The sequence below is a fragment of the Oncorhynchus mykiss genome, chromosome 1 (genome assembly GCF_013265735.2).
Source record: "Oncorhynchus mykiss isolate Arlee chromosome 1, USDA_OmykA_1.1, whole genome shotgun sequence".
In the NCBI taxonomy this organism is placed as follows: Eukaryota; Metazoa; Chordata; class Actinopteri; order Salmoniformes; family Salmonidae; genus Oncorhynchus; species Oncorhynchus mykiss.
Genome location: NC_048565.1, coordinates 35143876 through 35171375, shown reverse-complemented (window position 1 = coordinate 35171375; position 27500 = coordinate 35143876). Strand labels below are relative to the sequence as shown.

Here is a 27500-nt window from a genome sequence, read left to right as displayed (position 1 = left end):
TCTCAAAGATAAAATATATTTGAATTTGTTTAACATTTTTTGGGTTACTTCATGAGTCTTCATCTGTATTAGTACCAGGCCAAAGTTTTGCACACACCTACTCATTCCATATGTGTTATTTCATTGTTTTGATGTCTTCACTATTATTCTACAATGTAGAAAATAGTCCAAATAAAGAAAAACCCTTGAATGAGTAGGTGTGTCTTTTCACATTTAGAATCTTCCTGACGCCATTCTGTTCCTTCTCCTTGTCTTGTCTGACAGGTGTGTGATTCCACCTGGGTTCCACTCATTCCCTCAGATTCCTGTTATTCCATTCTCAGCTGGTGTTGTGTCTGCTCAATCACTCCCCTCTAGTAGTGGCATTAACCAGTCTACTCTGTTCATTAACCAGTCTACTTCTGACTGACTGATTGACTGACTGGGACTGTCTCTTTATTGACTCATCAATCAGGAGGCTGCCTGCCTGTCATGTCCTTCTCTTTCATCCTCCTTTTTACTTCCCTGTCTCCTTTGTATGGCTCTCTACTTTTCTCTTTCCCTCTCTCTCTCTCTCTCTGTCTCTCTCCGCTCTCCATATCCCTTCCCTCTGTATCTCTCTCATATGAATCTATGTCACTGAGCTAGTGTCTCTGTGTTGATTCCTCGATAATCATCCAGACCACCTGTCCCCCCGCAGTCCCCGTCCCTGCATTTATTCCTTTAAGCCCCACTTAAAAGTTCTGTCCATAGGATCGATCTGCTCAGCGGTGGCCTCCTGCATCTCTAAACACTGGAGGGATGAAACATGTCTGTGACGATAGGACCCTGCAGAGACAGGGTCTATGAAAGGGAGGAGTAACACCTTTCCCCCTAACTTCTCCATTTGTCCACGAATATTCGTTAGCATAACTCAGAGAATTAAATCTGTGTTGTTTAAGGTAACATGGTAGGCTACCAATTTTAAGGACCTTTGGATCACCTAAAATATGCCACTTAATGCCATTTTATTCATGATTGTATGAGCCCTAATTTCCTATTAAGTTTTAAATGCACATGTCAACAGTTTCCTTCTTTCTCCTCCTCTCTCCTCCTCCCCTCCCTCTCTCTCCAGCCGTGCATGTGTAACAAACAGCCTTGATGAAGTATTGATGTTCTTCTCCTCGACCCTCTCAGACACACTTGTGTGTGCATGTACACACTCTCTGGAGACTGTAGTGTTCTAGAGCCTTGGAAACAGGTCATTGCACATGAGTATAGTCATCGGAGAAGGTTTCACTCTAATACACACACACACCCGCCCCATGCTGTTCACTTAGTGGTTAAAAGTACAGCAGGATTCTGGCACAGAATCTACACACTGTCACACAGTGTTACATCACAGTGTGTGTGTACATTTCACAGACAGAAATCTTTACAAAAACACTTTTATACACAGCCATATTCAGTCGACATGGCCCGTACAGGAAACAACCCCACAACCCTAGTGCTCTGCTCTCAACACCTGAGCCATCGCTTTTCAATTAGACACTTAAGGCTCAGTCCCCAAACTCAGAAATCAATGTTTCATTGGAGCCTATCAATCTCATCTCTAAATCGCTTGCTACTATCAATATGACTCTCACATTGTCTCCATTCAATCTGACAGTCCACTCAGCGCCCTCCTAGCACCAGTACACTGCCTGAATTGACCAGGTAACTTGTAACCTTTAACTAGGAAAGTCAATTAAGAATGTTTATTTACAACGATGTCCTACCAGGGAACAGTGGGTTAACTGCCTTGTTCAGGGGTAGAACAACAGATGTTTTCCTTGTCAGCTCAGGGATTTGATCCAACAACCTTTCGGTTATTGGCCCAAAGCTCTAACCGCTAGGCTACCTGCCACCCCAAAATGCAAGCAACATTAGAAAAGTGTAAGCAACATTAGAAAAGTGAAAGCAACATTAGAAAAGTGAAAGCAACATTAGAAAAGTGAAAGCAACATTAGAAAAGTGAAAGCAACATTAGAAAAGTGTAAGCAACATTAGAAAAGTGAAAGCAACATTAGAAAAGTGAAAGCAACATTAGAAAAGTGAAAGCAACATTAGAAAAGTGAAAGCAACATTAGAAAAGTGAAAGCAACATTAGAAAAGTGAAAGCAACATTAAAAAAGACAGCTTTAACACACACAGACATTTGTCAAACCCCTCTAAACCACTTCTTACTCACCACTACTTATCTGACAACACACACCATACAGTGTCTTACCTGGTTGTAGAGGGCACAGACGTGCAGGGCGGTGTTTCCAGAGGCGTTCTGGGCAGCCATGTCAGCTCCGTAAAACAGCAGGTGCTCCAAGTGCTGAACGTGACCATGACGACACGCCTTTATGGGGAGACAAACAAGAAGGCCGCCTTAGAGCCACATGGATGCCAGTTTGGGTTATTAAGATATTTTGGGTGATTGTGGTATCATAAATTGTGTGATATTGGAGACAACCCATTTCTCTTCTCTATTCTCTTCTCTATTTCTCTATCCCACACAGGCACTATATTAATTGTTCCCTCTCTCTTTTGTTTTGTCTTATCTGTGTGTTCCAGCAGCACACATTGTCATTTTTATTATCACTCTTCATTTGTGTTTCCTATTATTCATACACAGACAGACAGACAGACAGACAGACAGACAGACAGACAGACAGACAGACAGACAGACAGACAGACAGACAGACAGACAGACAGACAGACAGACAGACAGACAGACAGACAGACAGACAGACAGACAGACAGACAGACAGACAGACACACACACACACACACACACACACACAATACATTCTAATGCCATGGAGGACAGAGGGAAGGTAACATATAGAGTATATAGTCGTATAGTAATGGAGAGCTCTGGAAAGCTGGCCTGTAGGCCCAGATTTAGTGTCAGCTTCATCTCCCCCCAATTCAAAATGGGTAAGAGTTCCTTTCTCAAACACATACTCTTTCTCTCATACTCCATTGTCATCTCTCTCTTTCATTCTCTTACCAACAGCCTGTCAGTTTAGCCTGATTATACTGTAGGTCTCCAAGCCTCCAGACTAACCCTTCATTGAATTGTGTGGTGACGGCACCATGCTACCCCAGGAACAGAGGCTGTTGGTGGGGGTGAACAAGGCAGGAGTGTGGGGTAACCATGGAGGTCCCCAGACATTCTGGTGTGAAGAGGAGAGGAGAAGAGAGAGCAGTGGGAACAATGGAACACTGTGGACACAGTACTGTTAACAGTTCTTGTGCTCCAGTCCTTTAAGGTTTATATAATGACAGGGTCTGCAGGGTTTTATCCAGCCTTGTAGTGCTACTCCCGTTCCCTCCACATAAAACCTTATTAAGTCTGCAGTGCTTTTGTGCCCCATCAAATTAGGAAATTAATATTGTACTTCTCCCTCGTTTGCTTGTCCCCTACATTTTCTTCCTCATAAAACCATCGGAAAGGTTTCCTCACAATTTCACAGTCTCAGTCTACAGTAGTGTCCATGTCTGGGAAGAGCAGTCGCGCTCTGTATGTGTGTGTTTACCTGGTGTATCTCCTGCCATCCGTTCTCGTCCACACAGCCCACCTGAGCGTGGTCGTGGAGCAGAAGTTCACAGCAGTAGGGGTCTCCTCCTACCATAGAGCTGTGATAGAGCGGACTTAACCCTCGACTGTCCTTATAGTCAGGAGACGCACCCAGGTCCAGCAACGTCTGGCAGAGAGTGAGAGAGAGAAAAGAGGAGAGAAAGTGAGAGAAAGAGCTAGAGAACTCACACACATCCAATGCACACACTCACAGAAACAAGCCCAACAGGACCTATTAAAACCCATGTATGAAAACACTATTATAACACTGTTTCCTTTGTGCCATCTACATTTCCTATCATCGGCTGCCGCACTCATGTAGATCAAGAAGAGGGTCATGGTCCATCAAGATGACGGGCTTCTCTCCGCTACAGCTATAGCTCTCAAGATGAGAACAATTATATGAGTCATATCAGAGCCATTCAGTGATGACACATCCATTCACTGAGCACATGCCCATGCGCGTCTGTGTGTACTCACTATGAGCGCTGTATGGTTCTTGGTGCGGACAGCCTTGTGCAGGGCAGTGATGCCGTCTTGGGTCCTGAAGTCCAGGTGAGCTCCTCCACTCTTCAGCACCTTGATGAGGTCTGCACAGCCCTCCAGCTGAGATGCCATGGTCAGAGGACATTCTACAGCACACAGGGGGAGAGAGGAACCCTGTGTAATATGCAACACGGAAGCTTTCCAGTGTACATTGTGGACGGTACTGAGACAGAAGCATGTGTTCTGCATTAGGGTTGACTTTCAAATGTAGTATGGTAGAGGAATGCAGTGGAGTGTAAATGTCCATACATTGACCCTCCCACCCTATGGATGACCTCAGATGAGATTCGATTAGATTGGAATCATGTTTTTAATCTCATCATATCCCATTAATCTCATCATATCTCATTCTCATTAGTAAATGCTGTCCTTCTCATACCAGTTGATGAATAAATGTCTATTTGGTGCTTTCCTCCATCCTTCAAATGAAGTCCCTGTAGATCCCATGTCACATGAAACTATCAGACTAACACTGGAGTAAAGGTGTTAATCCCAGTATTCAACCTGGCAATCATTATATTATAGCCACCTAATCATCCCTAGCTTTCAAATGACTTCTACAAAGCTATATATACAGAAATATGTGGACACCCCTTCAAATTAGTGGATTTGGCTTTTTCAGCCATACTTGTTGCTGACAGGTATATAGAACCCGAGCACACAGCCACACAATCTCCATAGTCAAACGTTGGCATTAGAATGACCTTACTGAAGTGTAAGTGCTTTTATCGTGAAGTAGAAACGTCTAGGAGCGAGAGCGGCTCAGCAGTGAAGTGGTAGGCCACTCTGGAGCAGTGGAAATGCGTTCTCTGGAGTGATGAATCACGTTTCACCATCTGATGGACAGGAGAATGCTACCTGCCCGAATGCACAGTACCAACTGTAAAGTTTGGTGAAGGAGGAATAATGGTCTGGGGCTGTTTTTCATTGTTTGGGATAGGCCTCTTATTAGTTTGAGTGAAGAACAATCTTAACGCTACAGCATACAATGACTTTCTAGACGATTCTGTACTTCCAACTTTGTGGCAACTGTTTGGGGAAGGCCCTTTCCTGTTTCATCATGAGAATTCCCCCGTGCACAAAGCGAGATCAATACAGAAATGCTTTGTCAAGATTGTTGTGGAAGAACTTGACTGGCCTGCACAGAGTCCTGACTTCAACCCCATTGAACACCTTTGGGATGAATTGGAACACCAACTGCGAGCCAGGCCTAATCACCAAACATCAGTGCTCGACCATTCTGGCTGAATGGAAGCAGGTCCTCACAGCAATGTTCCAACATATAGTGGAAAGCCTTCCCAGAAGAGTGGAGGCTGTTATAGCAGCAAAAGGTGGACAAACTCCACATTAATGCCCATGAATTTGAAATTAAATGTTCGACGAGCTGGTGTCCACATACTTTTGGTCATGTGGTGTATATGGAATTGTTTTAAGAAGGACATACAAAGGATCATTTTGCTATTTGATTTTGAATTTTAAGAACCCCTGAAAGTATAAAAAAAAATAGAAAAAAAGCTATTTGATCAAAACATATTTTTGGCCTTATTGCTACAGTATTAGCCCATGTAAACACATTGATATTGTTATTGTTATATTGTTATTATTTTATTTATTTGAAAAAATTGTATACATGTATTTAAACCCTTATTTTTGGTACTGAACAGTCTCCATATATACTTCCATCCATTTTTTCAACTGGTCCCGGGGGACCTTCAGACGAGTCTTGTGTCAAGAGTCTCATCTTTCCGTAGAGGGGTCATAATAGTTGGTAGACCAAACCGTTCTGACGCTACAGACAATTTTAGATGCGGAAGTGCAACATAGATGGAAGTGGTGGATTTTTATGGGGATAAAAAAAAGTTTAATAGATTTTGCGGGGGTGCGGACATCGACCGTATGGGGTTAACTTGTAATATAGCAAAAATAAAGAATAACAATGACTACAGAATCCCTATTCTGTGCTTGAGAAATCAATTAGTTGTATACAAATAAATCAAAACATCTGATTAAGAAGGCCTTCCCCTTTTAAATGACTGATTAGAGTGATAAAGGAAGAGGGAAAAACTATTTCCTTTTCCAGAGGAATCCACTCTCATGCCTTTCAAGTGATTCATTTAAGAAGACAAATATCGTGCCTTTGATTGCCTCGTCAGTGAAATTTCTTTGTGTGAAAAACATGATGGAGTTGGTATTTATAAAAACCAGACAGAGACAGATAAGAGTGTCCGAGTTAGCAAACAGTCTGTGTGTGTGTGTGTGTGTGTGTGTGTGTGTGTGTGTGTGTGTGTGTGTGTGTGTGTGTGTGTGTGTGTGTGTGTGTTTGTTTGATTTGATGAAGATGCAACAAAACACTAAGAAGCAATTAATGTCATATATTTTTGACATTTCTTCATCAAATACACCTCTTCATCAAAGAAAGTGCATGGGATGAACTGTGGGTTTAGTACAGGGTTTCCCAAACTTGGTCCTCAGGCCCCAAGGGGTGCACATTTTGATTTTTGCCCTAACACTACACAGCTGAATCAAATAATCAGCTAATCATCTGGCTTTGATCATTTGAATAAGATGTGTAGTGTTAGGGCAAAAACCAAAACATGCACACCTTGGGGCCTGAGGACCGAGTTTGAGAAACTGGTTTAGTATATTCACAAACACATGCACACCTTGGGGCCTGAGGACCGAGTTTGAGAAACACTGGTTTAGTATATTCACAAACACATGCACACCTTGGGGCCTGAGGACCGAGTTTGAGAAACTGGTTTAGTATATTCACAAACACATGCACACCTTGGGGCCTGAGGACCGAGTTTGAGAAACTCTGGTTTAGTATATTCACAAACACATGCACACCTTGGGGCCTGAGGACCGAGTTTGAGAAACTGGTTTAGTATATTCACAAACACATGCACACCTTGGGGCCTGAGGACCGAGTTTGAGAAACTCTGGTTTAGTATATTCACAAACACATGCACACCTTGGGGCCTGAGGACCGAGTTTGAGAAACACTGGTTTAGTATATTCACAAACACATGCACACCTTGGGGCCTGAGGACCGAGTTTGAGAAACACTGGTTTAGTATATTCAAAAACAAGTGCACACAGAGACAACGAAACTAGCATTTCAAACAAAATTAACAAAATTATATTATAATTTATTTTCAGTTTGTTTTCTCTCTCTCTCTCTCTCTCTCTCTCTCTCTCTCTCTCTCTCTCTCTCTCTCTCCAATTCAAGGGGCTTTACTGGCATGGGAAACATATGTTAACATTGCCAAAGCAAGTGAAGTAGATAGTATACAAAAGTGAAATAAATAATAAAAATGAACAGTAAACATTACAGTCACAGAAGTTCCAAAAGAATAAAGACATTACAAATGTTAATTACAGTGTTGTAAGGACGTGCAAATGGTTAAAGTATAAAAGGGAAAATAAACATAAACATGGGTTGTATTTACAATTGTGTTTGTTCTTCACTGGTTGCCCTTTTCTTGTGGCAACAGGTCATAGATCTTGCTGCTGTGATGGCACCCAGTAGATAGGAGTAGATAGGAGTTTATCAAAATCTGGTTTATTTTCGAATTCTTTGTGGATCTGTGTAATCCGAGGGAAATATATGTCTCTAATATGGTCAGAACATTTGGCAGGAGGTTAGGATGTGCAGCTCAGTTTCCACTTCATTTTGTGGGTAGTGTGCCTGCCTGTCTTCTCTTGAGAGCCAGGTCTGCCTATGGCGGTCTTTCTCAATAGCAAGGCTATGCTTTTAATTGTTTTTATTTATTTCACCTTTATTTAACCAGGTAGGCTAGTTGAGAACAAGTTCTCATTTCCAACTGCGACCTGGCCAAGATAAAGCGTAGCAATTCGACACATACAACAACACAGAGTTACACATGGAATAAACAAAACATACAGTAAATAATACAGTAGAACAAAATAAAACAAAAAGTCTACAGACAGTGAGTGCAAATGAGGTAAGTTAAGGCCATGGTGGCGAAGTAATTACAATATAGCAATTAAACACTGGATTGGTAGATCGGCAGAAGATGAATGTGCAGGTAGAGATACTGGGGGGCAAAGGAGCAAAATAAATAAATAAATACCAGTATGGTGATGAGGTAGGTAGATAGAGGGGCTGTTTACAGATAGGCTAAGTACAGGTGCAGTGATCTGTAAAATGCTCTGACAGCTGGTGCTTAAAGCTAGTGCGGGAGATGTGAGTCTCCAGCTTCAGAGATTTTTGCAATTCGTTCCAGTCATGGGCAGCAGAGAACTGGAAGGAAAGACGACCAAAGGTGGAATTGGCTTTGGGGGTGACCAGTGAGATATACCTGCTGGAGAACGTGCTACGAGTGGGTGCTGCTATGGTGACCAGTGAGCTGAGATAAGTTGGGGCTTTACCTAGCAGAGACTTGTAGATAACCTGTAGCCAGTGGGTTTGGCGACGAGTATGAAGCGAGGGCCAACCAACAAGAGCGTACAGGTCGTGTATGTGTGTGTAGTATATAGTATAGTATATAGTGTATGTAGTGTATGGGGCTTTGGTGACAAAACGGATGGCACTGTGAGAGACTGCATCCAGTTTGTTGAGTAGAGTGTTGGAGGCTATTTTATAGATGACATCACCGAAGTCGAGTATCGATAGGATGGTCAGTTTTACGAGGCTATGTTTGACAGCATGAGTGAAGGATGCTTTGTTGCGATATAGGAAGCTAATTCTAGATTTAATTTTGGATTGGAGACGCTTAATGTGAGTCTGGAAGGAGAGTTTACAGTCTAACCAGATACCCAGGTATTTGTAGTTGTCCACGTATTCTAAGTCAGAGCCATCCAGAGTAGTGATGCAGGACGGGCGAGCAGGTGCGGGCAGCGATCGATTGAAAAGCATGCATTTAGTTTTACTTGCGTTTAAGAGCAGCTGGAGGCCACGGAAAGGGAGTTGTATGTCATTGAAGCTCGTCTGGAGGTTAGTTAACACAGTGTCCAAGGAGGGGCCAGAAGTATACAGAATGGTGTCATCTGCGTAGAGGTGGATTAGAGAATCACCAGAAGCAAGAGCAACATCATTGATGTATACAGAAAAGAGATTCGGCCCGAGAATTGAACCCTGTGGCACACCCATGGAGACTGTCAGAGGTCCACATGCTCACTGAGTCTGGACAAAGTCAAAGCTTTCCTTAAGTTTTGGGTCAGTCACGGTGGTCAGGTATTCTGCCACTGTATATTCTTTGTTTAGGATCAAATAGCATTCTAGTTTGCTCAGTTTTTCTGTTAATTCTTTCCAATGTAATTATCTGTTTGTTTTCTAATGATTTGGTTGGGTCTAATTGTGTTGCTGTCCTGGGGCTCTGTGGGGTCTGTTTGTGTTTGTCAATAGTGCCCCAGGACCAGCTTGCTTAAGGGACTCTTCTCCAGGTTCATCTCGCTGTATGTGATGGCTTTGTTATAGAAGGTTTGGGAATCGCTTCCTTTTAGGTGGTTGTAGAATGTAATGGCTCTTTTCTGGATTTTGATAATTAGCCGGTATCAGCCTAATTCTGCTCTGCATGCATTATTTGGTGTTTTACGTTGTACACGGAGGATATTTTTTGCATTTCTCCACGAGGTGAGATCTTGCATGGAGCCCCAGGCCGAGGGAGATTGACAGTTATTTTGTGTTTCTTCCATTTTCAAGTAATCGCACCAACTGCTGTCACCTTCTCACCAAGCTGCTTGGCGATGGTCTTGTAGCCCATTCCAGCCTTGTGTAGGTCTACAATCTTGTCCCTGACATCCTTGGAGAGCTCGTTGGTCTTGGCCATGGTGGAGAGTTTGGAATCTGATTGATAGATAGCTTCTGTGGACAGGTGTCTTTTATACAGGTAACAAACTGAGATTAGGAGCACTCCCTTTAAGAGTGTGGTCCTATTCTCAGCTCGTTACCTGTATAAAAGACACCTGGGAGCCAGAAATGTTTCTGATTGAGAGGGGGTCAAATATTTATTTCCTTCATTAAAATGCAAATCAATTTATAACATTTTTGACATGCGTTTTTCTGGATTTTTTTGTTGTTATTCTGCCTCTCACTGTTCAAATAAACCTACCATTAAAATTATAGACTGATCATTTCTTTGTCAGTGGGCAAACGTACAAAATCAGCAGGGGATCAAATACTTTTTTCCCTCACTGTATATGTTGAAAAGGGTGGGACTTAAGCTGCATCCCTGTCTCACCCCACAGCCCTGTGGGAAGCAATGTGTGTGTTTTTTGCCTATTTTAACCACACACTTGTTGTTTGTGGACATGGATTTTATAATGTTATATGTTTTTCCCCCAACACCACTTTCCATCAATTTGTATAACAGACGCTCATGCCAAATTGAGTCAAAGGCTTTTTTGAAATCAACAAAGCATGAGAAGACTTTGCCTTTGTTTTGGTTTGTTTATTTATCAATTACGGTGTGCAGGGTGAATACGTGGTCTGTCGTACAGTAATTTGGTAAAAAAAAACAATTTGACATTTGCTCAGTACATTGTTTTCACTGAGGAAATGTACGAGTCTACTGTTAATAATAAAGAAGAGGATTTTCCCAAGGTTGCTGTTGACGCATTTCCCACGGTAGTTATTCGGGTCAAATTTGTCTTCACTTTTATGGATTGCGGTGATCAGTCCTTGGTTCCAAATATTGGGGAAGATGCCAGAGCTAAGGATGATGTCAAAGAGTTTTAGTATAGCCAATTGGAATTTGTTGTCTGTATACTTCATCATTACATTGAGAATACCATCAACACCACAGGCCTTTTTGGGTTGGAGGGTTTTTATTTTGTCCTGTAGTTCATTCAAGGTAATATCTCTCTCTCTCTCTCTCTCTCTCTCTCGCTCTAAGGTCACCTCACTGGAGGCTCTCAACAAATGGCTGCATAAACATTTGCATAAACATGAGGAGATTAGCATGAAATAATCCAGCTTTACCCAGCATGCATTGGTATGGAGCAGAAAGGGTTAGACGGAAATCGCTCAGCAGGCAGCCAACCAGAATAATCACAGCCGAGCTTGTTATCTACCTCTATCTGTCCGTCTAAGTGTTTACTTCCGTCTAAGTATTTACGTCTATCTGTGTATCTGTTTGTCTGTTTCTGTGTCAGTCTGTCTGTTTCTGTGTCAGTCTGTTCCTGTGTCAGTTTGTCCGTCCGTCCGTCAGTCTGTAGTAGTCTGTCTGTTTAATATCTCTGTATCTGTCTGTATGTCTCTGTATCTATCTCTTCCTCTCTTTAACACTAGCAGAGGCAAATTAGTTATCACTGGCATTTTTTAAGTCATGCCCCCTTCCATCCTTAACATTTGCAGGGAGTTTTTTTTTTTTTTAACACTGTTTTGTTTGATCTAAATTAACTCTGCAGGTGTCTTTGATTCCATAATTTCCGGGGCCTCATTTTTAAATGTTGCGTACTTACAAAATATACCCCAATTGCCATGAGAATTTCCTTTCCTCCACCCAAACTTTAGAACGTGCGTATGCACATGTTCTATTGAGTGTTGTATTACAAACGGGCAAGTTTGTATGTTTTGGTGCAAAAGGTGGATATGATGAAAAGCTTATTCATAAAAACATAATAACAAGATGCAGAGAAGAGCGTAAATCGGCTATAATAATTACACATAGTATGTTATTTCCAATTTATTTTCATAACATTTGCAGAATAAATTCCTCATCTTTTCTCATCTTTTGCGGCTTTATTTGACTCAACACGGGAAACCTCACCCGGCCCGGACACGGATTGAAGGGTTGAGGAAAAGGTTTGAGGAAAAAGTCATACAACAAATTATCATGTGCATCTCTCATTTAATTGGAACTAGGAGCGCAACATCAAAGCATATTTAAAACTTAATCTAGGAGCCTATACCAACAGCACATAAAAACACAAAAATACACTACCATTCAAAGTTTGGGGCCACTTAGAAATGTCCTTGTTTTCCATGAAAACATACAGGAAATGAGTTTCAAAATGAATAGGCAATATAGTCAAGATGTTGAAAAGGTTATAAATAATGATTTTTAATTGAAATAATTATTGTGTCCTTCAAACTTTGCTTTTGTCAAAGAATCCTCAATTTGCAGCAATTACAGCCTTGCAGACCTTTGGCATTCTAGTTGTCACATTGTTGAGGTAATCTGAAGAGATTTCACCCCTTGCTTCCTGAAGCACCTACCACAAGTTGGAATGGCTTGATGGGCTCTTCTCACTTACCATACGATCAAGCTGCTCACACAAGAGCTCAATAGGGTTGAGATCCGGTGACTGTACTGGCCACTCCATTATAGACAGAATACCAGCTGCCTGCTCCAATTAAGCACCATCCACAGGGTATGGTATGGTGTTTCAAAATGGAATGATAGCCTTCCTTCTTCAAGATCCCTTGTACCCTGATCAATCTTCCACTTTACCACCACCAGACTATCACATTGCCTCCACCATGCTTGACAGATGGCATCAAGCACTCCTCCAGCATCTTTTCATTTTTCTGTGTCTCATTTTTCTGCGTCTCACGAATGTTCTTTCACTGTCCAGTGTCTGTGTTCTTTCGCTCATCTTAATATTTTCTTTTTATTGGCCAGTCTGAGATATGTAATTTTCTTTGCAACCCTGCCTTAACAACTTTTTTGCTCACTTTGAGGACAATACAGTGCCACCGACATGGTCCGCTACCAAAACCTGCGGACTCTCTTTCACCGCAGCCAATGTGAGTAAAACATTTAAGCGTGTTAACCCTCGCAAGGCTGCCGGCCCAGACGGCATCCCTAGCCGCGTCCTCAGAGCATGCGCAGACCAGCTGACTGGTGTGTTAACAGACATATTCAATCAATCCCTATCCCAGTCTGCTGTTCCCACATGCTTCAACAGGGCCACCATTGTTCCTGTTCCCAAGAAAGCTGAGGTAGCTGAGCTAAATGACTATCACTCACTTCCGTCCTTATGAAGTGCTTTGAGAGACTAGTCAAGGATCATATCACCTCCTGTCACGTTTGTCGTAAAGAGGAGACCAAAGCGCAGTGTGATTAGAATACATTATACTTTTAATAAAGATAGACACTACACAAACTATACAAAACGAACGTGAAGCTATCATACAAAAGTGCAGACACAGGCAACTAGACATAGACATAGACAATAACCCACGAAATACCCAAAGAAGATGGCTGCCTAAATATGGTTCCCAAACAGAGACAACGATAAACACCTGCCTCTAATTGAGAACCAATCTAGGCAACCATAGACATATATAAACACCTAGATGATAAACAACCCCATAAACCTACAAAACCTCTAGACAGATCAAAAACACATACATCACCCATGTCACACCCTGACCAAACCAAACCAATAAAGAAAACAAAGAATACTCAGGTCAGGGCGTGACACCTCCACCCTACCTGACACCCTAGACCCACTCCAATTTGCTAGCCGCCCCAATGGTTCCACAGATGACGCAATCACACTGCACACTGCCCTAACCCATCTGGACAAGAGGAATACCTAAGTAAGAATGCTGTTCATCGACTACAGCTCACCATTTAAGACCATAGTGCCCTCCAAACTCATCAATAAGCTCGAGACACTAGGTCTCGACCCTGCCCTGTGCAACTGGGTCCAGGACTTTCTGACTGGCAGCCCCCAGGTGGTGAGAATAGGAAACAACATCTCCACCCCGCTGATCCGCAACACTGGGGCTCCACAAGGGTGGGTTCTCAGCCCTCTCCTGTACTACCTGTTCACTGATGACTGGGTGGCCATGCACGCCTCCAACTCAATCATCAAGTCTGCAGATTACACTACGGTGGTAGGCTTGATTACCAACAACGACAAAACGGCCTACAGGGAGGAGGTGAAGGCCCTCGGAGTGTGGTGTCAGGAAAACTTCACACTCAACGTCAACAAAACAAAGGAGATGATCGTGGACTTCAGGAAACAGAGGGAGCACCCCCCTATCCACATCAACGGGACAGTAGTGGAGAAGGTGGAAAGTTTTAAGTTCCTCGGTATACACATCACGGACAAACTGAAATGGTCCACCCACACAGACAGCGTGGTGAAGTAGGCGCAACAGTGCCTCTTCAACCTCAGGAGGCTGAAGAAATTTGTCTTGTCACCAAAAACACACACAAATAGTTACAGATGCACAATCGAGAGCATCCTGTCGGGCTGTATCACCACCTGGTATGACAACTGCTCCGCCCACAACCGCAAGGCTCTCCAGAGGGTAGTGAGCTCTGCACAACGCATCACCGGGGGCAAACTACCTGCCCTCCAAGACACCTACACTACCGGATGTCACAGGAAGGCCAAAAAGATAATCAAGAACAACAACCACCTGAGCCACTGCCTGTTCACCCCGCTATCATCCAGAAGGCGAGGTCAGTTCAGGTACATCAAAGCTGGGACCGAGAGACTGAAAAACAGCTTATATCTCAAGGCCATCAGACTATTAAACAGCCATCACTAACATTGAGTGGCTGCTACCAACATACTGACTCAAATCTCCAGCCACTTTAATAATACAAAATTGGATGTAATAAATGTATCACTAGTCACTTTAAACAATGCCACTTTATATAATGTTTACATACCCTACATTACTCATCTCATATGTACAGTGCCTTGCGAAAGTATTCGGCCCCCTTGAACTTTGCGACCTTTTGCCACATTTCAGGCTTCAAACATAAAGATATAAAACTGTATTTTTTGTGAAGAATCAACAACAAGTGGGACACAATCATGAAGTGGAACGACATTTATTGGATATTTCAAACTTTTTTAACAAATCAAAAACTGAAAAATTGGGCGTTTGCGCTGTTCTGTGAAGGGAGTAGTACACAGTAGTACACAGCGCTGTACAATATCTTCAGTTTAGCCTTAATTTCTCAGAACAAGAATAGACTGATAAGTTTCGGAAGAAAGTTATTTGTTTTTGGCAATTATGAGCCTGTAATCGATTAGCTAACATAACGTGCCATTGGAACACAGGAGTGATGGTTGCTGATAATGGGCCTCTGTACACCTATGTAGATATTCCATAAATAATCAGCCGTTTCCAGCTACAATAGTCATTTACAACATTAACAATGTCTACACTGTTTAATCTGATAAATTTGATGTTATTTTAGTGGACAAAAATGTTGCTTTCTTTCAAAAACAAGGAGATTTCTAAGTGACCCCAAACTTCTGAATGGTAGTGTATTTTGATAAACAAGATTTTGAACAATAATTTGCCTTTTGCATAGAAGTGTGGGCTGTAGCATTTAGCCTACTTTTAAATTGTTTTGAATATAGGATACAATAAATATTGCAGAACTGCTATAGGCAACATGCATGTTTAGTTTGAAAAAGTCACTGCAAAATATAAAAAAATATATGTTTTATTTTATTTTTTATTATATTTCACCTTTATTTAACCAGGTAGGCTAGATGAGAGCAAGTTCTCATTTACAACTGCGACCTGGCCAAGATAAAGCAAAGCAGTTCAACACATACAACAATACAGAGTTACACATGAAATAAACAAACATACAATCAATAATACAGTAGAAAAGTCTATATACAGCATGTGCAAATGAATTAGGATAAGAGAGGTACGGTAATACATAGGCCATGGTGGCAAAGTAATTACAATATAGGAATTAAACACTGGAATGGTAGGATGTGCAGAAGATGAATGTGCAAGTTGAGTTACTGGGGTGCAATGAGCAAGATAAATACATAAATTAATACAGTATGGGGATGAGGTAGATTGGATGGGCTATTTACAGATGAGCTATGTACAGGTGCAGTGATCTGTGAGCTGCTCTGACAGCTGGTGCTTAATTAATGCTAGTGAGGGAGGTAAGAGTCTCCAGCTTCCGAGATTTTTGCAGTTCGTTCCAGTCATTGGCAGCAGAGTACTGGAAAGGAGAGGTGGCCAAAGGAAGAATTGGCTACGGGTGGGCGCGCGTGCTACGGAGCCAGTGGGTTTGGCGACGAGTATGAAGCGAGGGCCAACCAACGAGAGCATACAGGTCGCAGTGATGGGTAGTATATGGGGCTTTGGTGACAAAACGGATGGCACTGTGATAGACTGCCTCCAATTTGTTGAGTAGAGTGTTGGAGGCTATTTTGTAAATGACGTCGCTGAAGTCGAGGATCGGTAGGATGGTCAGTTTTACGAGGGTATGTTTGGCAGCATGAGCGGAGGATGCTTTGTTGCGAAATCGGAAGCCGATTCTAGATTTAATTTTGGATTGGAGATGTTTAATGTGAGTCTGGAAGGAGAGTTTACAGTCTAACCAGGCACCTAGGTATTTGTAGTTGTCCACATATTCTAAGTCAGAACCGTCCAGAGTAGAGATGCTGGACGGGCTGGCAGGTGCAGGCAGCGATCGGTTGAAGAGCACACCTTTACAAAAAATGTGATCAAATTTGCCATCGCTCTTTCTTTTAGAAACTGCCGTGATCTAATTCCAGATGTTCCAAATTATAAAGGGTGTTACAGTCAACATAAAAGGTTAATGGAGGGCGTTTTCCAGGCGGAGTTATAATGCTCGTTGACGTGCGCACAGGTTTATGACAGGTTTAGAACGGGAAACCTGTGTATGTATGGCGTGCGCCAAATGTAAATTCATAAGAAAAATGTCATGTGTATTATTTTCAGAAATGGCACATGGAAGATACAAATTTACGCAACGGTTATAAAGGAGATGCAACAGGCTCCTCACCTCCCGATTCAGGGTCGTGGAAGTTGGGGTCCAGACCTTTCTCCAGGAATTTGGACACCTTCTCAATGTTCCTCTGCTGAACATACTCCATAAACTTCTTCAGGTTCGCCTGGAGACAGACAGAGAGAGAGTCCATGTCATTCAACTAGTATCAAAAACACATTTAAATGTATTTCATGCAAATCAAATTCAATTAAATATTGAGGAAGGGGCAGAGGTGGAGAGTTTGAGAGAGAGAGTGATAGAGCGAGAGATAAAGAGAGAGAGGGGCCAGGAGGCAAGAGCGATAGTTCGAGAGGAAGAGAAATAGAGTGGAGAAGCCAGGATGCATCAGGGAAGGAGGGGAGAGAAAAAAGAGAGGCAGTGAGAGAGAGAGCACGCTAAAGACAGTTATGGAGATAAAGAGAAAAAATGTAGGGAGAGAGAACTCTGTGATTGGGTGATGTAACACTCATGTGGATAGAGATGTTTAATAATGGAGGTGAGAGATGAAAGCTGAAGCACACTGCCGTGTGTGTGTGTGTGTGTGTGTGTGTTTGTGTGTGTGTGTGTGTGTGTGTGTGTGTGTGTGTGTGTGTGTGTGTGTGTGTGTGTGTGTGTGTGTGTGTGTGTGTGTGTGTGTGTGTGTGTGTGTGTGTGTGTGTGTGTGTGTGTGTGTGTGTCCAAGTGGAAGATTTAGGTGGATACAGTAGTGCATTAGGCACCTTTGGGTAGAAAGCACTATTCCATCTCTACTGTACTTCCAACACATCAACAAAAAAAAAACACTCCTTTTATCCAAAACAGCATATCGTACAGAGCACTTCTCTTTATAGGATCAGACCATTTTCCCCAGGCCATGTCTCTATCCAACAGTTTTCAACCACTAAGCAGCTGATTCTTACTGGTTTGTTTTGAGTGAAGAACACTATAAAGACAGTACTCAGGTTTGGGGTCCATTTCCATTTCAATTCAATACATTCAGTAGATCAACTGAAATGTAAATGTCCAATGTAGCTGTTTTTATGGTAAAAAAAAACAAAACAATGATAGCTTCTTGGCAAAGAAAAATTTCTCTAGCAATCATTTTACTAGTCCTGTCTGGGAGTGGTCTGAGTGGGGAACAGGAAAACAGAACGTTTACTGTTATTTCCAGAGATGTCACCAGGTAGGCCAAAACTCCATTCCACCAAAACTGGCTGAAATTGCAGGTGGTGTTTTCAAACAGTTCTTGCACTAAAAGGCATTATCATAATTGTCCCAATTTCACAGTACTCATAGTGTGGAAATATAAAACACAGAAATATCACGTTTTTGGGCCTTTAACATACGGCACAAAATGGAAAACATCTGTAATGTGGATTGGGTGTGTGTACAGTCATTGGTCACCGAAAGAAGAGGAGTTGAGGTCTTTCCTCTCAATATTCAGTTGTGCGCTACAATTCCACACCAAAGAGGGAATTTAGGATATCCTTATTTTTGTGTCCACGTTGCAGTGAAGCGTGTCATCCAATACACATGACTATCTCACTAAGCTGTTTGGAGTGAAGAAGGACACATACACATCTGCATCTGCAGTACAAGGCTGGACAGCTCATTCATAACACCATGCACACGCACGTACACTCATGTCTGTTATTGATTGATTTGGCCATGTCTTTTTTTCTTCGCTTTTAAAGGAAAGATTCACCCATTTTGAATGTTATGTCGTTTTTGTGCATCTCTGAGTGATGTTCTATCGATTCCTAAGGTCATTTCATGTTTTCATGTGTATCTGAGGTGTTCACCGTTTAAGCAGAAATACAGCTGGTATGACGAGTTTTGCATTGTATGACTTTCACACCAATTGCGAAATATCATCCTGCTGCAATCCGTCAAATATTTATTTGGAACAAGTTTGATATATGTGGGGGTTTTGCATGCCAAAATAGGCTGTTGACCAATAGAAAGTGTTCTCTGGGACACGTGTTCTGCCACTGACTGGCCGCGCACTGACACGTGCGTTGCTAGAATGAATGAATCTGTTTCTCTCTGCCTGTTTTGTATGTTTGCAATGCCTCAGTGCAGTAATGTAGCCTATCAATTCATCACCACTTGCCAATGTGATCACACCACGCTCTTGCCATTCAAACTTCCCCACCAGCTCACTGCCAATGCTGTAGCCTAATTTATATTCAGCAAGCCAGAGCAAGGTCAGTTTTAAAAAATTGCTTGACATGTGACCAAACTATATTGTTATTCCTGAGACTCACATTGTTCTAGGTTACTCGTTCAAGAGCTGTAAAAAGAGGAACAGAGAGGGAAGAGAGAGTACTCAGTGGAGATGCTGGCGAGTGGAGAACAACTACCCCTCTCATTGAAGCCACAGAAGTTCAAGGCCCACCGAGGTACTGCAGGCATTGTTAGCAGAAAACAGAATCCCCCATCATTGTGGAATGGAAAAATGGCAATCTTTTTAAAAACATGTTTTAATTTTTACCTTTATTTAACTAGGCAAGTAAGAACAAATTATTATTTTCAATGACGGCCTAGAAACAGTAGGTTAACTGCCTTGTTCAGGGGCAGAATGTCACGCCTTGACCTTAGTTATCTATGTTTTATGTATTATTTTGGTCAGGTCAGGGTGTGACGAGGGTGGGTATGTGTGTTTTTATCCTGTCTAGGGTTTTTGGAAATGTATGTTTTCTTTGTATGTCTAGGCAATGTAGGTCTATGGTGGCCTGAATTGGTTCCCAATCAGAGGCAGCTGTTTATCGTTGTCTCTGATTGAGGATCCTATTTAGGTTGCCATTTTCCATTTTGGTTTTGTGGGTTATTGTCTATGTGTAGTTGCCTGTCAGCACTCATGTCTTATAGCGGCACATTCGTTTAGTTAGTTTGTTTAGTGTTCTTCGTGTAATAAAATAAGAATGTATTCTTGTCACGCTGCGCCTTGGTCTCCTCGTTATGACGAACATGACAGAATAACCCACCAAACCAGGACCAGCAGCGTGAAAAACAGGAACAGCAACTTAATGGGGAAATGGACCTGGGAGGAGATATTAGATGGAGCAGGACCCTGGACCCAGCCGGGGGAGTATCGCCGTCCTAAGGAGGAGATAGAGGCAACGAAAGCGGAACGGCGATACTACAAGGAGAAATACCGGAGAATAGAGGAACGGCGAGGATATGAGGGTACACGGATAGCACGGACGCCCGAGAGGCAGCCACAATAATTGTTTTGGGGGGGAAGCACACGAAGAGATGCATGAGTCAGGTTGGAGACCTGAGCCAACTCCTCGTGCTTACTGTGGGGAGCGTGTTACTGGTCAGCACCGTGTTATGCGGTGGATCGCACGGTGTCTCCAGTGCGCTATTCTAGCCTGGTGCACTCTATTCCAGCTCCTCGCATTGGCCGGGCTAGAATGGGCATCCAGCCAGGAAGGAAGGTGCCGGCTCAGCACTCCTGATCTCCAGTGTACCTCCTTGGACGGCTCTGCGTACTGTGTCTCCGGTGAGTCTGCAGAGCCCAGTGCGTCCTGAACCTCCTCCCCGCACTCGCCCTGAGGTGCGTATCACCAGCCTGGTACCACCAATGCCGGCACCACGCACTAGGCCTCCTGTGCGCCTCCAGGGTCCAGTATGCCCTGTTCCTGCTCCCCGTACTTGCCCTGAGGTGCGTGTCACCAGCTCAGTACCACCAGTGCCGGCACCAAGCACCAGGCCTTCAGGGCACCTCCAGGGTCCAGTATGCCCTGTTCCTCCTCCTCGCACTGAGGTGCGTGTCCCCAGCCTGGTACCACCAGTGTCGGCACCACGCATCAGGCCTTAAGTGAGCCTCGGCAGTCCAGAGCGTCAGGCGACAGTACCCAGTCCAGAGCATCCGGCGACAGTACCCAGTCCAGAGCATCCGGCAACAGTTCACAGACTGGAACCTCCAACGACGGGCCACAGTACGGAACCTCCAGCGTTAGTCCCCAGCACGGGGTCTCCAGCGACGGACCCCAGCCGGGGTCTCCAGAGACGGTCCCGAGCCCGGGGTCTCCAGCGACGGTCCCCTGTCCAGGGTCTCCAGCGACGGTCCCCAGTCCATGGTCTCCAGTGACGGTTCCCAGACCGGGGTCTCCAGCGACGGTCCACGCAGTGAGGGTTCCCAGCCCGGGGCCTACGGCGAGGACCCGCAGTCCAGAGCCTCCGGGGATGATCCACGGGTCAGTGCTACTAAAGCGGACTCAGTGTAAAGAAGGGGGGCGGCGTCCAGAACCAGAGCCAACACCGAGGGTAGATGCAAGTTCAAGTTTGCGGGCGGGAGTCCGGTACTGTCATGCCCTGTTCTTAGTTATTTATGTTTTATGTATTATTTTGGTCAGGTCAGAGTGTGACGAGGGTGGGTATGTGTGTTTTTGTCCTGTCTAGGGTTTTGTATATCTATGTTTTTTTTGTATGTCTAGGTATATGTAGGTCTCTTGTGGCCTGAATTGGTTCCCAATCAGAGGCAGCTGTTTATCATTGTCTCTGATTGGGGATCCTATTTAGGTTGCCATTTTCCATTTTGGTTTTGTGGGTGATTGTCCATGTGTAAATGTCTGTCTGCACTCGTGTCTTATAGCGTCACGTTCATTTTGTTGTTTTGTTAGCTTGTTTAGTGTTCTTCGTGTAATAAAAGAAGAATGTATTCTTATCACGCTGCGCCTTGGTCTCCTCGTTATGACGAACGTGACACAGAACAACAGATTTGTGGTCAATCTTCGTGTAAATCAAGAACAAACAAATCCAAGACAATTATTGTACCAATAAATGATTATATTATACCAGATATACAGTATGTCCTTGAACCAACTATTTTCAAATAGCACACAGAAGTTACCAGGATAATTTAGTTGCATCCTGCAGTACCCCGGTTAGCCTGCAACGTCACTTCCTGGAGTAGCTCAAACTTAGTTGTGACTGATGTTCACATATCTGCCCTCTCATTGGCAAAATAGTCCCACCTGATCTCTCCTGCCTTCAACCATCTAGAAAATGTACTTCCATTGCTAGAGCGGTCACTCTGCTAACTTGTCAATATAATAAATTATATTTTTGCAGCAATTACAACCTTGAGTCTTCTTGTATAACACTACAAGCCAGAGGTGTGGACTCGAGTCACATGACTTGGACTCGAGTCAGACTCGAGTCACAAATATGATGACTTGCAACTCGACTGACTTTAAAACAAATGACTTGGACTTGAGCCTTATGACTCGACCTGATTGATACCCTCCCCAAGCCCAGATATTAAAAATGATGCTATTAAAAAAGTGTGCAGCTCATTAACTCTTCATTTAACGGATTACAGTTTGAATCAGACAGCAGCCAATCAAATTGTGCCAGCGGAGAAAAAGTTGTGCGTGGTAGGGCAGAGGAACGTCGGCGGTTGAATTCAGATGGAGCTCTTGGAAAGATGATACCCAAAATTATTATTTTGGGATATAAAGACGACGCTGTCTCAACAAAAAACGGATTGCAACTTGCAAAACATGCGGAAAGAAAATTACAGACAGAGGTGCAACAATTTCCGACTTTGTTCGACATTTGAAGCTGCACAAAGAACGGTAAGTCGTGGCTAATATAGCCGACAGCTATATATTTTATTACTTTAATAGTGTATAATGTAGGCTAACGTAACGTTAAATCAATGAGCCTCCACACAGTCAGTCAGTGCGGGAACGTGATCATTGCACCTAAGATTGAGCTACAACTGGCTAGGCAGTTGGTAGCCTAAATCCTGCCTGATGATACTGCTGTTCCTAAAATCATTGACATATGTTAGCCTACTGTATCCACACAGTGTGTGTGTGTTAAAGTTGGGCGATTGTGTACAAGCCTACATAGCCCGATTGCGCCCCATAGCGATCCTCGACAGTCGATCACTATTGGGGGGTGGGGGAGGGTGGTGTCTTTCTCATGGCTACCCATGTATTTCCATGGAAATATAACATTTATTTGGAAAGTAATAAATATATACATATTTTTAAAAGCATCCATGATTTGCGTAAATGTAATATACTATTACTATTGTTAAAAATATGAAATAGTATTACATTTGGTGAAGAGCACATTATGACTTGTTTTGGACTCAAAATTTTACAACTCGAAAGTTTAGGACTTGAGACTTGACTTGATACTTGACGGTCTTGACTTGGGACTTGACTGCTAAGACTTGAGACTTACTTGTGACTTGTAAAACAATGACTTGGTCCCACCTCTGCTACAAGCTTGGCATGCCTGTACCTGGCCCAGCGTTGTCAGGATTTGGCCGGGGTAGGTCGTCATTGTAAATAACTGAATTGCCTAGTTAAATAAAGGTTCAATTTGAATCTCCAATCCAAGGTTATCATTTTAAAAGGCTAATTGATCATTAGAAAACCCCTTCGCAATTATGTTAGCACAGCTGAAAACCGTTGTTCTGAATAAAGAAGCAATAAAAGTGACCTTTAGATTGGTTGAGTATCTGGAGCATCAGCATTTGTGGGTTTTCTAATGATCATTTAACCTTTTAAAATGATAAACTTGGATTAGCTAACACAACGTGCCATTGGATCACAGGAGTGATGGTTGCTGATAATTGGCCTCTGTACGCCTATGTAGATATTCCATTAAAATCAGCTGTTTCCAGCTACAATAGTCATTTACAACATTAACAATGTCTACATTGTATATCTGATTATTTTGATGTTACTTTAATGGACAAAAATTGTGCTTTTCTTTCAAAAACAAGGACATTTCTAAGTTACCCCAAACTTTTGAACATTAGTGTAGGTAGAGGTAAAGTGACTATGCATGGATAATAAACAGAGAGTCGCAGAAGCAAATAGCCCGGGTAGATATTTGATTAGCTGTTCAGGAATCTTATGGCTTGCGGGTAGAAGCTGTTAAGAAGCTTTTGGACCTAGACTTGGGGATCTGGTACTGCTTGCTGTGCGACAGCAGAGAGAACGGTCAATGACTAGGGTGGCTGGAGTCTTTGACAATTTTTAGGGCCTTCCTCTTCTCAATGCAGTGCCTTCTGTTCGGAGGCCAAGCAGTTGCCTTACCAGGAGCTGATGCAACCAGTCAGGATGCTCTCGAAGGTGCAGCTGTAGAAATTGTTGAGGATTTGAGGACCCATGCCAAATCTTTTCAGTCTCCCGAGGGGGAGTAGGTGTTGTTGTTCCCTCTTCATGACTGTCTTGGTGTGTTTTGACCATGATACTTTGTTGGTGATACCAAGGAACTTGAAGCTCTCAACCTGCTTCACAACAACCCCGTTGATTAGAATGTGGGCGTGCTCAGCCCTTATTTTCTTGTAGTCCACAATCATCTTCTTTGTCTTGATCATGTTGAGGGAGAGGTTGTTATCCTTGCACCACATTGCCAGGTGTCTCAACTCCTCCCATAGGCTGTCTCATCATTGTCGGTGATCAGGCCTACCACTGTTATGTCGTCGGAAAACTTAATGATGGTGTTGGAGAAGTGCTTGGCCATGCAGTCATGGGTGAACAGGGAGTATAGGAGGATCAGCGAAGCACATGTGTTGTCACCTACCCTTACCAACTGGGGGCAACCCGTCAGGAAGTCCAGGATCCAGTTGCAGCGGGAGTTGTTTAGTCCCAGGGCCTTAGCTTAGTGATGAGTTTGAGGGTACTATGGTGTTGAACGCTGAGCTGTAGTCAATGAATAGCATTCTCACGTAGGGGTTCCTTTTGTCCAGGTTGGAAAGGGCAGTGTAGAGTGAGATAGAGATTGCATCATCTGTGGATCTGTTAGGACGGTATGCAAATTGGAGTGGGTCTTGGGTTTCTGGGATAATGGTGTTGATGTGAGCCATGACCAGCCTTTCAAAGCACTTCATGGCTACAGACGTGAGTGCTACGGGTCGGTAGTCATTTAGGCAGGTTACCTTGGTGTTCTTGGGCTCGTAAATCTAGGCAACCACACGTGCTATGAAAGAGAGAAAAAATATATATATGCCGGTGTTTACCCTTATCAGTGGTGGAGAAGTACCCAATTGTCATACTTGAGTAAAAAAAAAGATACCTTAATAGAAAATGACTCAAGTAAAAGTCACTCAGTAAAATACTACTTGAGTAAAAGTCAAACATTGTTTGGTTTTAAATATACTTAAGTATCAGAAGTAAAAGTAAAAGTATGAATCATTTCAAATTACTTATATTAAGAAAACCAGACTGTACAACTTTTTTTTAAATGTATGGATATCCAGTGGCCCACTCCAACACTCAGACTTAATTTACAAACAAAGCATGTGTGTATAGTGAGTCTGCCAGTTCAGAGGCAATAGGGATAACCGGGGATGTTCTCCTGATAAAAACGTGATTTTGACCATTTTCTGTCCTGCTAAAGCATTCAAAATGTAACGAGTACTTTTGGATGTCAGGGAAAATGTATGGAGTAAAAAGTAATTATTATTTTTCAAGGGTTTTTCTTTTATTTTACCTATTGTCTACATTGTAGAATAATAGTGAAGTAATCAAAATTATGAAATAATGTAGTAACCAAAAAAAGTGTTTAACAAATCTAAATATATTTTAGATTCTTCAAAGTTGCCTCCCTTTGTCTTGATAACAGCTTGCACACTCTTGGCATTCTCTCAACCAGCTTCACTTGGAATGCATTTCCAACAGTCTTGAAGGAGTTCCCACATATGCTGAGCACATGTTGGTTGCTGATGTACTGGCCTGTCTCCTGGTAGCGCCTCCATGCTCTGGACACTACGCTGACAGACACAGCAAACCTTCTTGCCACAGCTCGCATTGATGTGCCATCCTGGATGAGCTGCACTACCTGAGCCACTTGTGTGGGTTGTAGTCTCCGTCTCATGCTACCACTAGAGTGAAAGCACCGCCAGCATTCAAAAGTGACCAAAACATCAGCCAGGAAGCATAGGAACTGAGAAGTGGTCTGTGGTCCCCACCTGCAGAACCACTCCTTTATTGGGGGTGTCTTGCTAATTTCCTATAATTTCCACCTGTTGTCTATTCCATTTGCACAACAGCATGTGAAATGTATTGTCAATCAGTGTTGCTTCCTAAGTGGACAGTTTGATTTCACAGAAGTGTGATTGACTTGGAGTTACATTGTGTTGTTTAAGTGTTCCCTTTATTTTTTTGAGCAGTGTATATATATTTTAGTTTAATATGTTTTTATTCACAAAATGTGTGCACTGGGCCTTTACTAGTCCTGCATTAGCTGACCTATATAACTGTCTGTAGCGTGGGGGGAAAGATTGTTTTGTTGAAAATAGATTTTTTTCACAACGTAGTGCACTGGGCCTTTACTGGTCCCTCATTAGCAGACCGATATAGCCGTCTTTAGGACAGTTCACCACTTTTTCCCTGCTACCCCCCAAAACATCTTCCATTTGTATGTTTGACTATGCTCTTCAAAAGGTGATATTACAACCAAATAGTTAACATTTAATAAAAAAATCCCTTGAAAACGGCACACGGTTGTCAATGGTTTTAGTGGAGCTAGGGGTCTCCTTACCCCGCAGCAGGCAAATCGAATACGCTACACCTTCATGACATTTTATTGAAAAGACCAATAGAACTACCTAACTAGGGATTTAGACCAGAACCTTTCTGGTCCTTACTGATCTAGTTCCATACTACTACTGAAACAAGGAAGTGTGCAAGCAAAACACCACAGCCGTATACAGTACAATGTGAGGACAATGCATATTGTATACTTATCTAAATAAAGTTAAAAGTGAAGTGGGGAAATTTCCACTTCAATTCAATCCCTGAGTGATTCAGTTTGCATTTTGTTTACTTTCTGAATTGTAATGACCCCAACCCTGACCCTTCAAAAATTAGCCTCATCAACCAACCTGTAAAATATTCTCAATTAATACTATTGATTTAGAAACCTTGGGTTACTTGAGAGATTCCGTATGCCGACTATAGTTTCTGTGAACTATGATTAGGACAATTTTGGGCATTTCAGATTGTTCTGGAAATTGTCAGACAGAACAGAAACTTATTCAGGAGGAGGGATGTTTGACGTGCTTTTTACATTTGTATCACAAAAAACTGTTGAGATGAAAGTGACCCTTTTATAACCCTTTGAGACCCATGTCTCCTATGACCCTATGACCTGTGAACATAATACAGTGTCGGGTATGTATGTAGAGACGGACCAAGGCGTATGTTGAGTTCCACTTAATATGTTAATAGTGAAACTTAGCAACAACAAAACAATACACTAACAACGAACTGTGACTAAAGAGGTGCTACGTGCACTAACTCAAAACACAGTAACACAAACAATATCCCCTAACCCACAGGTGGAAAAATGCAACTTAAGTATGATCCCCAATTAGAGACAACGATTACCAGCTGCCTCTGATTGGGAATCATACACAAACCCCAACATAGAAAATTAAACCTAGAACCCCACATAGAAATAATAAACTAGACTAAAACCCCTAGTCACGCCCTGACATACTCTACCATAGAAAATACAGGCTTTCTATGATCAGGACGTGACATACAGACAACATCTTGGTGTCATTATACTACTTATAATGTGCTCTAACATATGGAGTATGTCTAGATTCTGACAAAAAATATATCATATTCATGTATTCAACATTAAAATATTAAAATGAATATCTCAAAAGTATTATTTTTGATGTAATTAATTTAAAGAGAAATGTATTGGCGCAA

The 27500-nt window shown here is 42.6% G+C and overlaps 1 protein-coding gene across 1 annotated transcript in view; it reads right to left on the bottom strand.

Moving 5' to 3' along the window:
- Positions 1-27500, bottom strand: part of LOC118964549 (SH3 and multiple ankyrin repeat domains protein 3-like) — a 71486-nt gene that overhangs the window by 7070 nt on the left and 36916 nt on the right. The window contains exons 2-5 of the mRNA XM_036976593.1: positions 16837-16945; positions 4049-4200; positions 3528-3695; positions 2228-2344 (exon numbers count right to left, since the gene is read on the bottom strand). Of these exons, the coding sequence (XP_036832488.1) occupies positions 2228-2344; positions 3528-3695; positions 4049-4200; positions 16837-16945 (546 nt within the window). The remainder of the gene's footprint in view (positions 1-2227; positions 2345-3527; positions 3696-4048; positions 4201-16836; positions 16946-27500) is intronic.